This window comes from Aedes albopictus, chromosome 1 (genome assembly GCF_035046485.1).
Source record: "Aedes albopictus strain Foshan chromosome 1, AalbF5, whole genome shotgun sequence".
NCBI classification, from domain to species: domain Eukaryota; kingdom Metazoa; phylum Arthropoda; class Insecta; order Diptera; family Culicidae; genus Aedes; species Aedes albopictus.
This window is the reverse complement of record NC_085136.1, coordinates 236,701,314-236,718,100: the sequence shown is the minus strand read 5'-3', so window position 1 is coordinate 236,718,100 and position 16,787 is coordinate 236,701,314. Positions and strand designations below refer to the sequence as shown.

The window sequence follows — 16,787 nt, the reverse complement described above, 5'->3', positions numbered from 1 at the left end:
GCTCCTTCACTAAGACGCCTTGCTTGCAGTCGCCCGGAAATATCGCGCTTTCTCATATGTTGCAGAATAATTGATGCAGTAGTTGTACGGATACTACGGGGTCAGCTTTGAACATTTCAGCTGATATGCGATCGACCCCTGGGGCCCTGTTTGATTTCATGCTACGGATAGCTGTTTCTATCTCCTGCACTAATGGAGCTTCGGTGTTGACACGGGTAATGCGTCGAACCCTTGGCGGATCATGCTGAGGTGTTGTTGACGTGACCGACACTTGAAAAAGGTTTCAACTGGTCAGCCGAGTCGGTCAGTAACTGTCCAGACGAGTCCTTCACGGGCATCGTAGCATTCATCTTGGTCCCACTAAGGCAACGTGAAACATCGTAGAGGCGACGGATGCCGCCGGTGTTTGCGGCTTTCTCGCCTTCGTCGGCTTGGGAGTCCTCCAACGCTCTTGTAACGAAGTCGTATGTACTCACAATCGTTCGACAGCTAAAGCGCCTCTTCCCGAACTAGGAAGACTACCGACGTGCGTCTGAATCCGGCTGAGACTCCAAGCTTAAGGCGGGTTAAAGTGGTTCAAACACTCTCGTTCACTGGCTACACCCAAATCACGAAGCACGTAATGTAGCGAAACCTTTCAAAACTCAACTGGAAATTTAATTTAATTTACTCTTCAACAAACTGCACAAACGTACATTAAAAAACTAGGACTAATGATACCATTATTCTTCTTCGTGGCTCTACGTCCCCACTGGAACTTGGCCTGCCTCGCTTCAACTTAGTGTTCTTTGAGCACTTCCACAGTTAATAATTGAAGGGCTTTCTTTGCCTGCCATTGCATGAATTTGTATATTGTGAGGCAAGCATAATGATACAGTATGTCCAGGGAGTCGAGACAATTTTCCCGACCGGAACGGGAATCGAACCCGCCGTCTCCGGATTGGCGATCCATAGCCTTTACCACTAGGCTAACTGGAGACCCCTAATGATACCATTACAACTGGGAAATTATGTAAAGACTAACTCAAAAGATCAGCTTTATATTAATTTTTGCTTTCTATTTTAGGGGATACATTCGTAAAGGGGCCGTTTTAGGTGATCTACTCCTACCTGATCTTCTTCCCTATACCTGACTGACGGGAGCTCCCTCCCTGCCCGTGTCCGGGCAGCATCAGCTTTTCAAACCTCGACGTCGCATTCACTGGGAAAACATCTAGACCCAAACTCCCCGGTGCTCGAAGGTTTCGTCGCTGCGCCAATGACCGCCACGAAAGGCAGATTGATGACGCCTTTCAATCGAGCAGATTTCCTTGAGCAGCCGGGCTGCGTATGCGTATAGCTTGAAATGAACCCGCCAGTGGGCAGCCGAAACGTTGGAATAGTAAGAAATCAAAGCTTGTTTTTCTCAGAGATGGCGCCACCACATTAAAAGTAAAATCATTTTTCTTGTATGGACAAATCATTGGCTTGCACTCGTTCCGCATCGCAGCGATTTGTGCTTTGGGGCAAAAAGTTGCAAATTAGAAACAAAATCATTATACCTACGCGTTTCTTCTGGATTTATTGCAGTAACAGAGAATTGATTACATCACCATACAAATTTCAAGTTGTTTACTTCTTTTTTTCTGACTGGCATTTTTCACCCGTGTTGCGCATGATGTTTCGAGTGGATAGGTGCCAGGCGGCGCCGCTGTATATGTGAAAAACACATGGAACACGAGCGCCATCTATGATTCCGTAGCGCAAATTTTTCTGCTTGTTTACACTGTTATCACGTTTACCGCATTTATCAGAAAAGCGCCACTACCGGCACTTTAGCATAGGCGCAGCTGCTTACTTCCTATTCGAGCACTGATTCACAGAGGGGCAATAGTAAGATATCAAAGCTTGTTTTTCTCAGAGATGGCGCCACCACATTAAAAGTAAAATCATTTTTCTTGTATGGACAAATCGCTGGCTTGCACTTGTTCCGCAACGCAGCGATTTGTGCCTTGGGACAAAAAGTTGCAAATTAGAAACAAAATCATTATCCCTACGCGTTTCTTCTGGATTCATTGCAGTAACAGAGAATTGATTACTACCATACAAATTTCAAGTTGTTTACTTCTTTTTTTTCTGACTGCCATTTTCCACTCGTGTTGCGCATGATGTTTCGAGTGGATAGGTGCAGGCGGTGCCGCTGTATATGTGAAAAACACGTGGAACACGAGCGCCGTCTACGATCGCATAGCGTAATCTTCGCCGTTACTTTACACTGTTATCACGTTTACCGCATTTATCAGAAAAGCGCCTCTACCGGCACTCTAGCATAAACGCAGCTGATTGTTTCCCATTGGGATTAAGCACGTGATTAGCTACCGTCACAGAGAACAGACATCTAGGCTAGAACAAATTTCATTCAGAAAGTTGTGTAAGGATTTGAATCTTCACTTGAGTAAGGTTGCAAACCAATATACGATGAAAACACTAACGCCACCAAACACCATATTGCCACAGTCAGTGGTGAATTGAAACATTTCAAGTGGTGAATTTAATGAGTATGGGAAATTAACCGATTGCAGCGCCACGATGTTGCCACTTGTGTTGCCGATTTTAAATGGCCGTTAAATTCCTTACGCAGTTTCGAAACTGGACTTGGATGTCTGTTCTCTGTGCTACCGTGTCGTTATCGTCAAGACAACGTCGAATGCTCGTCGAACTGCGCCCAAATTGGTAGACGAAGGAGCACGTGGGCACCAAAAGTTGAGCCTACCCACACCCCACGTTGAGTAGGGAATCCTGTTCAACGGGATATTTTCAGCCAATGGTCCACTGCACGAATTTATGCTAGCCTGCTTACTCGCACTGAAAATTTGACGTTTGAGTGGTGCCAACACCGCTCAAACGTCAAATTTCGTTTGAGAATAAGCAGGCCAGTATTAATTCGTGCAGTAATCCATTTAAACATGTAATGCTTTATGCTTACCTAAGCTTGCCCTGATCTTACTCACAACTAGGCTTTACTGGGCTCAAACATGTGCTTCAATGCTAACTCTCGAATCTATTGCAAATACAATATTGGGCATTAGCAAATGCCCCTTACTTAGTTTCACAACTTTACAAACTTGATAAAAGTGCACGAAATTTAACCCATCAGAGTTTTCCTAGTATTCGTTAGATGGCAGCACCAGCTTACCGAAAGCTCAGGTTGTGCATTTTCGAACTAAAACGGCCGAATATTAGGGTGGAACAATATTTCGTATCACTCTTTTGTTCCGCCTACATGAGCGTTTCACTTCCTTCTCGAGAGCCGCATAGCGCCGACGGGCTACGGCTTTGGCTCCTCGTGTTTTCGTTCGCTCTATCGCGCCTTTGGCGTTCCTTCGCTCCTCTTTCTTTCTCCAGGTTTCATCTGTGATCCACTGCTTTCTCCGGGTGCGTAGCTCACCCAAATTATTCTCGCCGGTGGCGATGAAGGCGTTCTTGATGGCGCTCCATTGATCTTCTACGCTTCCACCTGCTAGAATATCCGCAGCACAGTGCTCTAGCTCCTCGATGAAGGACCTTTTCACCGCATCGTCTTCCAGTCGACGTGTGTTGGACCGTCGCCCGATTTTCCTAGCAATACGCAGCCCGATGGATCCTAGCAATGCGCAGTCTGATCTCGCCGATTAGGAGATGATGGTCGGACGCAATTTCCTAAAACTTTCGCCGTTTTTGTAAGCTACGGAGTATCGGTTCAATTTCCACTCCAGTCGGGGAAAAGTTTTTGTAAAAATGGATAACTCTCCACTGGGCCACTGGGTGTTATATGTGTTGTCCGTAGCATGATGTTAGTGTTTGTTTAGTCTGTTGTTGGACGGTGGGAATGGAAGACAGACAGAATTCGAGTCGACGACTATGGACAGGCTGAGGTACCTCCAACGCTAGACGAGATCAAGGCAGCCAGTAGAGGACTGAAGAACAACAAGACTACTGGGAAGGACGAACTTCCGGTCTGGCTTCTCAAGCACAGTAGGAGCAGCTGAATCAACTCTTACACCGTGTTATTACGATATGAAAAAAAAAAACAACTAGCAGGTTGAATGATCACATTTGCTTTGTATACTAGAAATGGCATCGACTGAAGTGCGTGAACTACAGAGGAATCACACTTCTCAAGTCAGAGTGTAAGATTTTGTCCGGAATTCTGTTTAACTGGCTGAGGTCGATTGAGGAGTCCTTCATCGGTGACTACCTCGGGCCGATCAACGACGGATCAGATGTTGACGCTGTGGCAGATTTACCGATTCACTTTAATTGCACTCATTGACAATGACAACTCTGGCAACCATAAAGCTGAAAAAGTTTCACCATACGCATTGCGCATGAGCAATAGGATGGTACCGTTTCATCCGAGCATTCGCTTTGGTGGTTGAGACCTATCACTTTGAAACTTCGGGCGGTATATTCAAAATGGCTACCGATGCTGATATTGATACTCAGCCTTAAACTCAATCTAAATCAATACAAGAATTTCTTTCCAAGAAAGAAAAAAAGCACAATCTATGCTGTGCAAACTCTGAAAAAAAAACCACCATATTCCTGATTTGCGCCACTAATTTATCCCTACAGATCCCATTCGCCTATCTTTGAGTGACATTGAGAAGACACATAATAAGGAAAATTAAAAATAAATATTGTTATTTACACCCCGGGTACAGCTGAAGTCAAACCCTGGTAGGTTTTTCTGCTAAACTGCAACGGATACGACACGAAGTAAGGATCATCACACGTCAGAGCCATTGTTCAACGTCATATGTGTACGTACGCCTCAGGAACCATGCTGCGATTGCGCACACACCGCACCGGAGTCAATCAAAACAGTCGATGTGAACGGTGTGCGGCGACTAACTAGGAAAAGTGTCAGATCGTTGCTAATGCGCATTGCGCACACGATGATATGTTAGTTTTTTTTTTCGTGACGCTGCTGCAGTGGACTATTGTCAGCTGACTCAATTTTTATGAGGTCGTTATACCAGACGAAAGCGTGTTTGAATAAAAAAAGTAATAATGTATGAATGGAGTGCTAATGCCTTTGATAAATATAGAAGCAACGATGTTTTATTATTTTTTATTCTGCAACTGCTTTCAAGGGGTGGGGAGTGGCAGCGGTTTCACCAAGGGTTTCACATATAGATGCATTTCGGTATGGCGACGAGGCTCACCGGATAATGGTGCTTGCATCAGGATTTTTTAATGGTTTGGCGAGGTGATTCATGTTGACAAGGGGTGAGTTGTTGAAAAAATGACATTTTCGTGAATTAACGCAGCATTGATAGAGACTATTGTTACCAATCCAGATCGTTCAGCGTGTGATGTATCGTGCATTGCAATTGCGATTCTATATCATTCAACGGCGTAGCCAGCTTTTTCTTTTCTTGCTCACTCTCCTGAACAAACGCCTCCATCCCTCTCTTTCTCGTGTTTGTTTAGGAAAGTAAGCTAGAAAAAGCTGGTTACGCCGTTGATTACATCCTACGAGGATGATCCTCGAGAGGAGCGTTCGATATACTCATTGAATTTTATGTGACTCAATATGAACAAATGATCGCAATTATGCGATGAACAAACCTGTTCGAAAGGAGTTATAAATTCTCAAACAACGCGTGAAGCTCTAAACGGCGGTCATCTAAACATTTGACTTTATGTGTCATGATTTGGCTCAAGAACGGGTCAACGGATTTGTATAATTCTTTCACAGCTGCATTTCTACAGGGCTTCAACGTGATTTTCTTCTTGTTCTTGACGTAGCGTCACAGCTGGAACAAAGTCTGCATCTCAGCAAAGCTTCTTAGCAGTGTTCTATGAGCACTTCCACTGAGAGCTTCCTCTGTCAATGACCATTTTGCATGTATTTATTGTGTGGCAGATACAGTCAGGGTTCGTTGCACATGGTGCCACCCACTTTACGCCCACCGCAATTTCTCTATTATCTTTCAACCAATTCAGTTCATTTTTGAATGGTTATTAGCTTACGATATGCCGCAACTACAACTAAAAAATGAGCTCAATCGGATGTAGCACTGCCAAAAAATCGCAGTGGTAGAAAGCACCACCCACCGTGTAAAACGAATCCTGACTGAACTCTATGACCAAAAAGTCAAGGATAACGGAAAGTTCCTGTACCAACCGGGAATCGAATCCGTCATGCTGAAAACCAACGCGCTAACTGCATCGTCTAGATAGGCCCTTCCACGTGTTGATGTTCAGCTAAATGGGCTACGACGAATATATGAACCATTTTTTAAGCGGTGTTTGTTTATAACACAGTAGTAGGCAATAGAACGATGTTATCCAGTACAGCTGGATCTCTATCTTCTATTTTGTGACAGAGAAAGAAATTTGGTAGATATCCTTTTCGGAACGGAGAGCAAAAAGTTAAGTTGAGAAATTACTCAACTTTGGCTCTCTGGATCTCTCAGACTTTTTAAAATATCAACACTTTTTCTTTGGCATATGGACCAGAGTTGCACCCTATCACTGTCAATGGTAAGCAAATCGCTGATTTAGATAGGCCGACTGCGATCCAAGTCACTTTTCATTTTCCATCAGGACAGGACATACTGATCAGTGATAAGCCATCTTTGAAATTCGTTTAAAAATCCAAATAAAGGATTACAAGAATGAAATCTTAAAAGGTAGTTCAAGATAACGTACAATACGTTAGTCACGCAAAAAGCTGAGTTTTGGCTAAACTCACAAAAATATCAGTCAATTTGCAATGAGGGCCTGACCATAAACTACGTAGACTCTTAGGGGGGGGACGAGGGGGGGGGGTCTGGCCAAAGTCTACGCTCCATTCAAATTTCGAAAATTTTGTATGAACAAAAGTCTACGAGGGGGGAGGGGGGGGGGTCTGAGATGGCCGAAAAAAAGTCTACGTAGTTTATGGACAGCGCCTGATAGGGATCTAGAGTGTCGGTCAACATCAAGTCGTTGCTTGTCATTGTCCTCCTGATATTGATCGGCCTGCAGTGCGGTGGTGTAACATCAGTGGTCAACTTACAAGACTGATTTTGCGCAGGTCTGGGAACTACTCTTTATCTTTGATTTCTAGCTTTGACCACCTAGATAAATCAGAAATCAAAAAAAAAAATAATATTTTACCATTTATTGAAAGAACTTCTGCAGGCTTCCAGGAAGGAGCTTTTGAAGGAATCACACGAGAAACTTCTTCGGGATTTTCAGTAGGAGCTTTTGTAAGATTCCCAGAAAAAAAAACTCCCAGAAGATATGTTTAGGGAACACCAGGAGGGCTCCCAGAAGGAACTTCTGGAGGATTCTCAAAACAACTCCTGCAGGACTCCCAGAAGCAACTCCTGGAGGATTCCTTGAATAATGTTCTTACAGATTCTCAGAAGGTACCCTTGGAAGAAATGCTGTAGCAAATCCTGGAGAAATTCCAAAGACGAATGAAGACATTATACAAAACCACTAGAAAAATCTGATTTCCTCCGCACAAATAATAATAAGACCACCTGTAGAAATCTTACAAAGAACTCGTGAAGAAATTTTAGGATGAGTTCCAGAAGGATTTCCTGGAAAAAGATAAGAGAAAACTCTGTAAAAAAATCCAGAAATAATTCCTGATGAATTCCTAGAAAACAAGTTTAAATAAATTTCAGAAAGGTATCCTGGGAAACCTCAGAAAGAAGTCCTGGACAAATATGATAATGCAGAGAAAGAATTTCTCGAGGGACTTTAAAAAACTTGCTTGAAAGAATTCCTGTTGGAATTCCTGAAAAAAGGGGGGGAACTCCGGTGGGAATATTAGAAAATGGATCTTGTGAATCTCAAAAGCAACTCTTCGATAAATTTCAAGAGGATATCTTGGTTAAAACCACCATTTTTTAAATAAATTCCAATTGCTGATGAATTTCCTGAAAGAGTCCTCAAAAAAACTCCAGAAATAATTTAAAAAGGGGTGTTAATCAAAAAAGGAATTGCTGAGAAAATCCCAGAGGTTAAAAACTATTGTCTCGAGAAATCCTCATTGGTTTCCAAAAGATAATCATGCAGATTGGTATGAGATAATCTAGGGGAATCCCAGAAGGAACTTCTTATGGAATCCTTGTTCAGGAGAAGTCCCAAGTAGTTGCAGAGAAAAATTCATTGAATTTTCTTGAAGTATCTAGGAAGAAACTTCTTAATGAATCTGTGAACGAATACCTGATCCCGAATATGCTCGTGGAGAAATGCATTCTGGTAGGAAGGAAACATATATCCTTTTTTGTTAAGATACCCAAATCACATTCCGGGAAATTGACCATTCCAGGAAGTGTGTCATTTTCGAATGCGTCGACTGATTGATTCATTTATCTTTATTAAAGAGACTTACAGTCCGATTGCGTCGATTCAGATACTGGAACTGTAAAGTGCGTCAATCTTTCGTTCATGAAAAATAGATAAATATATATTTAATCAAGCGTCCTTAATTCCCAAAAATATGATAATAAATGTGAAATCACAAAAGTGTGGTGCAACATAGATATGATAAGTATGATAGTATTTATTGTGTGGCAGATACAGTCAGGGTTCGTTGCACATGGTGCCACCCACTTTACGCCCACCACAATTTCTCTGTTATCTTTCAACCAATTCAGTTCATTTTTGAATGGTAATTAGCTTACTATATGCCACAACTACACCTAAAAAATGAGTTCAATCGGATGTAGCACTGCCAAAAAATCGCAGTGGTAGAAAGCACCACCCACCGTGTAAAACGAATCCTGACTGAACTCTATGACCAAAAAGTCAAGGATAACGGAAAGTTCCTGTACCAACCGGGAATCGAATCCGTCATGCTGAAAACCAACGCGCTAACTGCATCGTCTAGTCTTCCACGTGTTGATGTTCAGCTAAATGGGCTACGACGAATATATGAATCATTATTTTAAGCGGTGTTTGTTTATAACACAGTAGTAGGCAATAGAACGATGTTATCCAGTGCAGCTTGTTCTAAATTGAAAATGAGATCTATCTTCTATTTTGTGACAGAGAAAGAAATTTGGTAGATATCCTTTTCGGAACGGAGAGCAAAAAGTTAAGTTAAGAAATTGCTCAACTTTGGCTCTCTGGATCTCTCAGACTTTTTAAAATATCAACACTTTTTCTTTGGCATATGGACCAGAGTTGAACTCTATCACCACAGACAAACAGACGTAACACTTGCGAAATTTCCATCGACCACGCTTTTAACGATCATTTTAAATTTTCATAGTTGTGGCTTTCACAACCAGAGGTGCGCGCATCGTTTTTCTATGCGTTTGACGCTTCGCACTAGCGCCTTCTGTTGACGATGTTGCACAACACAATGATTCGTGCAACTTTTCCACCAGGTGATGGTAGTGTGAACTGGGCGATGGATTTCCATGAAAATCGTTCAATGTGTTACGTCTGTTTGTCTGTGTCTGTATCCTCTCAATCATGCTTGTTTACTCACTACCGCTACCGCTACTGAACGCTAGACAAATCACTGTGTGGTGAGCGTTAGGCAATTATGATTTCGTAACAGTGATTTTTTCCGCAGTTTGTTATAATTCATCTGTTTATTACACAAGGTATAGAATCCGCTAAAGAATCTCTAAGAGCCGCCTGGGGAGGAAGTTTTTAAGAAATCTCAGACAATTTGAAATTATCCAACCCAGTTAATCCAGTTGCGACTGAGCAGACTCAGACGTAAATCAAATCTACTCGCACCTCATACATACTTACTTACTCATAACTCAACTGGACTCAACATGGACTCAACTGTACAACTTCGTTTAGCAGCTCGGAACTTTTGCAGCTCAAAGAAAAACGTATTTCGACTGACATTTCTGACTTTCAGGAACATCGAAGCAAAAATCATAATTTGATGGCGGTCAATCATGATGGATAATAAAATGCACCGCATTCCACTTTTTATTCGCAAAAAATTCTCGAGTTTTTTTTTTTATTTATTTTTCTTCGTATTTAATTATTTACTGTTTTGAGCATCTTTCCATAGGTACCCTGAAAATGCTGCAGATTTATTTTTAGTTTTTTTTTATAATTACCATCAATTTCTCTGGAAACTAATCCACATTGTTTTTATTTTTTAGCAATCTTATTCTCACGAACGAATTGAAAACAGTCAAGGAGGATTCGTATTAAAAAAAATGAAATTTCTGTGTTTTTTTTTTCAAAATTCTCTGTGCATCACTGCAATTATTGTGAAATAGTTTTGACTATTCTGATTTCGCTACCTGAAAATGTTTCTTTAGGTTCGAAATAATTACTTTTTGTTTTCTTTTAAGCATTTATCTTTCAAATTTTAATAAATCATATATCTTTCTCGTATTACAGGGAAGATGATGTTACAGAAACCATTTTCTATCGAAATGTTGAAAGATATGTTTTTTGGAAAACTGATAAACATTTTCCTCCAGGAGAATCAGAAAGATAAGCATGAAAACTGATATTAAAATTATTGCTACGTTAGGCTGATACAATTTTTATTTTGACTTTTGTGTCACAACCCCACCCCCCGCCCTTCCCATCAAAAATGTTTGATTGGATTTGGCATTTTAAAGGAGTAGATAAACAATATTTTTATTTATTTTTCAGATTAAATACATACTTTAATATAATCCCCCTACCCCCTCGACCAACCAAGTGGTGGGACATAAATTGAAATAAATATTTGTATCGATCCTATTTAATATCGAACACTAAAATATGAGGAAAGAGATCCAGTTTATTTTTTATTTTCACAATATGGCATTGGAATATAAAAATAAATGGAAAATAGATTTGATTTAAAATAGAATCTAGTTTAGAAAAAAAGGCTCCGTGTTTTTTTTTTTTTTATAAAACAACTTCGATGAATCTTAAATCCAATAAAAATTCCCGAAGAAAAAACGGAAGACCCTCCCAGAAACTAATGAATAAAAAAAAGCGGAGAAATTTTTGGTGCGAATCATGAAAAAAAACTTTTAAAAGAAAAACCTAAAAATAAATGACGAAGTATTATGGGGCGCCAATATAAGGGCTAGTCAAGTGGAACTACGCTACGGCTAAGCCTCTTAGAAATATGGTGCTATGATGTATAACTTTTAAACTCCTAAATTACTTCATGATGAGTATATTTCCATCACTGGTGAACAATTCTAAAGGTAGCTATTTTGAGTGAAATTTTGGAACTTTGATTCACAATCTTCTTCTACAGGGGAGACTAAGGAGACTTGATCCCTGGGGAGACTTGTTCCCCCCATATTTTCTCGGAATCAAAAACAGTTTTGTTCTAGCATATTTTTTCCAAAACGACATCTGGGCAGACGACAATGTTTTGGCTACAATTGATTTTAATTGTGTATTGCATTATTTTTTAATGGCTGATGGTTTGTTTTCAGTCTGTCAGAAATCTTTTAGGCGAATCCGAAAAATCTCAATAACTTTGTGAAAATTTAACCAAATCGTGTCAAAACTTCACAGGACATAGTATAAATAAAATGCTATCAAACGTATTTATCCAAATAAGGTTGTTATGTACATATTTCAATTAATGTAGTTTAGTGTATAGAACAGTGACATGGGGAGACTTGATCCCTCGAGGATTACACACACATTATACATGTGAAAAATAAAATTCTATTTGGAAGCCTCTATTTACTCGGAATTCTAGTATATTCAATGATAAAACGTGTCAGATAATTATTATTTTAGTACAAATCATGAAAGGGGGATCAAGTCTCCCCATTTTCAAAATACTGCATATCCTTAACAATTTAAGCAAATCTTACAATTTTAAATACTCCGTATGCATCAAAAATGCAAGAAAACTAGGAAAGAAAATGAATAGGAAGCTTCTGGAGTTATTTTCCCTTTAAATTAACCATGTGCTCAAAAGGGGATCAATTGGGGCCCATTTTTGAAAAATACATCATAAGACATGCCTCCATAAAAACACTGTTTTGAAAACTTTAACAATAATTTCAAGTCCTTCTGTTGTGTATAAACTTGCAATAGATGTTTACCTGCCATTCTGTGCGAAAAATGGATCTAGTTTTGTGTTTTTTTTTTCTTAAAATTACAGGCAAATTAAGAAAAAGGGATCAAGTCTCCCCAGTCTCCCCTATATATAAAAATGCAGTGGCATACGTGGGACCGCGCATAACTTGCGAATGGAAGGTCCGATTTAGTTAGTTTTATTCTGTTAGTTTTCACCCAATGAAGGTTTATGAGGCAAAAAACATGGAGAAATAGCGATTTTTTGAAAATCGATTTTTCATACCTTTTGATCGGCAGAGGGAGGATGGTGGACTTGGCCTAGAAACGTCAAAAAAACAGTGGGCAAGTTTACTTTTTCTTAATACTAATTTCAACAGTAACGGCAATTTTGTCCAATTTTTTTAAAGAACATCAAAAAATCTAATTGTAGGGGGATTAGGAGCACAATGGACACCCGGGGCGAAATGGACACCTCTGTTTTTACCGAAACCGTTGATTTTTATGTAGAACTTTTTATGCATAAGTGTAAAGGAACAAGTCATGGTTCTATTTTTCAAAAGTGCCATATATATTGCTCCAAAATAACCAAAATATCATTGAAATTCTTATAATCAGCATCAAATAAGGTATGACGAGTGTTTGAGTGTGTCCACCATAAAAACAAGTGAATTGTTACCTTATCTACATCTATACGAAGATTTAGCAATGGATAAAGTATTTTTTTATCAGAATTTACTCAAAATAGCAATTTTAATGTTGTAGTCGATTCGGGGCGAAATGAACAGTGGCAATTACGAATGGATGTATGCGCATTGCATACCGTTAGGCGTAATAGATAGTTTGGAAAAAATCAATCCGATTATTTTAGCTTAAAGTTTATTTAATAACCTTTGATGCTATGTAAACTCGTCTAAAATTGAGTATTATATCTGTGGTATTGATCTCCGTAGGCAAATCACCTAACTGGTCGATGTAACTAATGAATTAGCACAAAATATGCAGGGGTGTCCATTATGACCCGATGGGTGTCCCTTTCACCCCGTAACTTTCCTGCCAGCCCTGAAAAACAATTCATTATTTCTTCACAATAAAGACATTCTACCTGCTGTAAATGATTGAAAGACGTAGGAAACAAGTTAAAGTTGTAAGTCAACTATAATATGTTATGTTTTACTCTGTTATACAGGTCTAACGTACTCATTTGCTTAGGGTGTCCATTATGCCCCTAATCCCCCTAAATAGGATATCCACAGAAGCATTACAACGCAAATAAAATGCACTGATTAAATTCATACTACTAAAGCTTAAAAATGTGCATTCTTATGCCTTCTTCCTATTTTTGCAGCACGAGATTTGAACAGCATTGACAAATGATGTTGCAAACTGCCAGTTTTTTCATTTGTAATTCTATATTTTTTTTGTATTGATAGTTCCGTTAAGAAGTCTATTGATTAGCAATTAGATGGGCTTAAATGAGGATACAATGATATTCTGAAAACAGTAGTATCATATTTGATAAATTATATTCGTCTTTAGCTCGGTGATGCATTCTAAATGGTTCAGAATAAGTGACAACCATTTCGTGTAGGTGAGTAACCATCCAGAACCCTTCAAAATTAATGACGCATTGCCAGGAGTACGCACTTCCTCAAACGGGTTGCACACACAGTCGGCGAATTATCATAATTTCCGTTGAAGTTTGAGTGCTGTTTTTTTTTCAGCCTTGTCTTCCTACATTCATCATCATCACACGATGAGAGCGCGAGTCATAACAATAAAAGAATGCGCATATGTAAGAGCATAATAAAACAAACAGAATACAACATAAAAAAACAAAGCTTGACTTACTTCCAGGAAATCGTGGCGGGAACACATTGCGACCGTGACGACTCAACAGCCACGGGTACAGCGGGTAACTGTCGCGAGGAATGTTCGTCCCGGGATGGTGCATCGGATGATGCGGATGCGGATGGCCCGGTGCGAATCCTTGGGCGTGGGCCAGCGCTGCGGCCGCTTGGAACTGGGCCGCCAGGAGGTGCTGGTTGTGCAGGTTAGCCATTTCCTGCGGGTTTAGGAACGGTGGATGCGGAAGTGGGGGCTTGAGGTCATTTAAGTGGTTCGGAGGTGCTACGGGAAAGGGACGGACCAATCCCGCCGGGATGCCAGGAACCACGATTGGTTTGTTGGCTGCGGTTGGCGGTTGAGGAGACGGAGTCGGAGACGTACGGTCCTCCGGAGTTAGTCGGGTTTGTTGAAGAGGTGGGCTTCTTGTCTGGGACAGGTCCTGACATTCTGCGGGGGAATCCGGATGTCGGTTGTTGCGATTTAGGTCGACCGGAGGCGAGGAACTGTGGTTTAACCGTTGTATCCGCGAATGGTACTCACTGGGGGAACAACTTTCCCTGGGTATTCGGAGGGCACGTTGGAGATCCGCGGCGGTTTGTGGGAACCGAAGATGTCCCGGGGGGAAATCACTAGGGTAACTATTATCACTAAATGGACTGCTAGGTCGCTCGGAACTTTCACTGTTTGGGGAAAAATGCGGCGGCGGTGGAGACTTGCTCATCCGATTTCCGCCCACGATAGATTCGATACTGAACCCGATTCGGGGTTTCTGCGTAGGCATGGCCATGACTGAAGTTGGCGCCAGTGGCATCATTTTTCGCACTCTAAATAGAAAAACACCGTGGGATCTTTCACTGTTGTCGTATCGTTTCCGGTAAATCACTGATTGAAATTTCCTCTGAACCGATCATCACTTGGGGCCAGATTTTCCTAGAAAGCCACATTGCGCTAATGACGACAGCTATTCTGCACCGGTCGCGAAACATTCACCTGAAGCGTTCGTTGGAAACCGCGAGGGGGCGCTTTCATGCCGCTGCAAACAGCTTAATTTGTTCACGTCGGGTGTTTTTGTTCATGCTTCGCTTAGCACCCTGACCGCCCGGAACGGCAAAAACAAAACGAAACAACAACAACAAGCAACGCTTTTAACACTTTACACGAAGACGGGGCCCGTAGATTACACGCACGTAGAAAATGCCGTTCCACGTTCACCGACGCCTGGTCACATAATAAAAAGCAACTACATGGGCCTGGCAGGGTGCTCCAACACACGCAAACACCCGGCCCCGGTCGACACCAACACACATCGAGGCCCATTACACAAATTCAAAGCTTGCGAAGCACGCCAGAAAGCAAAGAGAAGAGAAAATCTCGAAAGGGGCGGAGCCCAACCCGCCAATTTATTTACAACCAATTCATTCAAGCAGTGCGCCGGGCTGCGATTGGTCGGCAGCGATGCAGCAGAGAGCTTTCCGCATTCTGGTCGGGATGATGCTTTCAACCCTTTCTTCGTTCAATCACACAGCTTGCCATGTTTTTTAATGTTCTTCTGCGACAAGATTCGTACCCTCATCCCCTTCGAATGACACGCTCCGTGCCGGCTGAAATGGGCAGGTTTGGCTCCTCTCGCTTGCTCGGTGCTGGCGGCCAGTAATGGCATATATTTACTTTATTTATTATATATTATTAGAAGCTTGTTAAAAGTTCATTCTATAATTGCCTGGTATGTTATTTGGTGTTTTATTTTCGTTATTATCGCCATTTGCTTTTGCTCATTTCCAAGTCGGGCCCGGGCACGTTTCTCCCCGAGCGGGGAACCCTCCACCGCAATTTGAATCGTTGCCACAGTAAGTCTGTTATGCTGCTGGTTGGTGGTTCCCAACCGATGGAAAATTAGAAAGGGTATTCGCCACAAAGAGTCATTTCTTTTTCTGGACAACATGATTTTATCAGAAAAGCGACTTAATACTGTTCCGCTTAACCCGTTTCGGTCCTAGTTGGGAATTTTATTTCAAAAAATCACTGTGACTTCATTTTCCAACCGATTTTTACGAAATTTTGTACGAAGATCGCGCTACATCTCTAGTTGTATGGAAAATTATTAAAATGGTATTTTGGTCCTTGGGGTCTGAGTTATTGAAGGGGTTATATGGGTCAAATCGGGTCAAAAATGGACCAACTTCCTTTTAACCACTGATTACTTGTAAAAAACACATGCAATATGATTGCAAACATGTTCAATTATCTTTTTATTATTACAGACGCATAGTTTGAGTAAATTGAGATTGTCTGGATTTGGTTCCGAATGTTCCGGGTCGCGTTTGGGGTACGTTCGGAGGACACTTCTCAAACGTTCCCTACACATGACATTTTTTCTCGCATAATTATAAAAAACAGGCTTGTCATGATTCATTCTTCATAATTTTGTATACTAAGTATATTGAAGGAATATTCAAAGTTATTTTTGATATATTGGCCGCCATCCCGGATGTTCCGGGAACCTGGAACCACCCGGGAAGTGGCCATTTTCCAAATTGATATGAAACATGGATTGCGACACATCAATCTTAATAATTTTGCAAAACAAGTGTGCTAGAGTAGAATTCAGAGGTTTTTGGACATATTGGCCACCATTCCGGATGTTCCGGGAACCTGGGACCATCCGGGGAAGTGGCCATTTTCCAAACAGTTATGAAACATGGCTTGCGACATATCAATCTTCATGTTTTTGCAAAACAAGTATGTCAGAGGAGAATTTAGACGTTTTTGGACATATTGGTCACAATTCCGGATGTTCCGGGAACCTGGAACCACTCGGGGAAGTGGCCATTTTTCAAATTGTTATGAAACAAGGCTTGCGACATATCAATCTTTATAATTTTGCAAACCAAGTATGTTAGAGGAGACTTCATAAGTTTTTTGACATATTGGCCACAATTACGGATGTTACG

General features: G+C 41.0%; 1 protein-coding gene across 1 annotated transcript in view; it reads right to left on the bottom strand.

Moving 5' to 3' along the window:
- The window catches only part of LOC109425349 (homeotic protein empty spiracles), a 132,932-nt gene extending 117,480 nt beyond the window's left edge, over window positions 1-15,452 (bottom strand). The window contains exon 1 of the mRNA XM_029873833.2: window positions 13,840-15,452. Coding sequence (XP_029729693.2) covers window positions 13,840-14,650 — 811 coding nt within the window. The 5' untranslated portion in view covers window positions 14,651-15,452. The remainder of the gene's footprint in view (window positions 1-13,839) is intronic.
- Window positions 15,453-16,787: the final 1,335 nt, after the last annotated feature.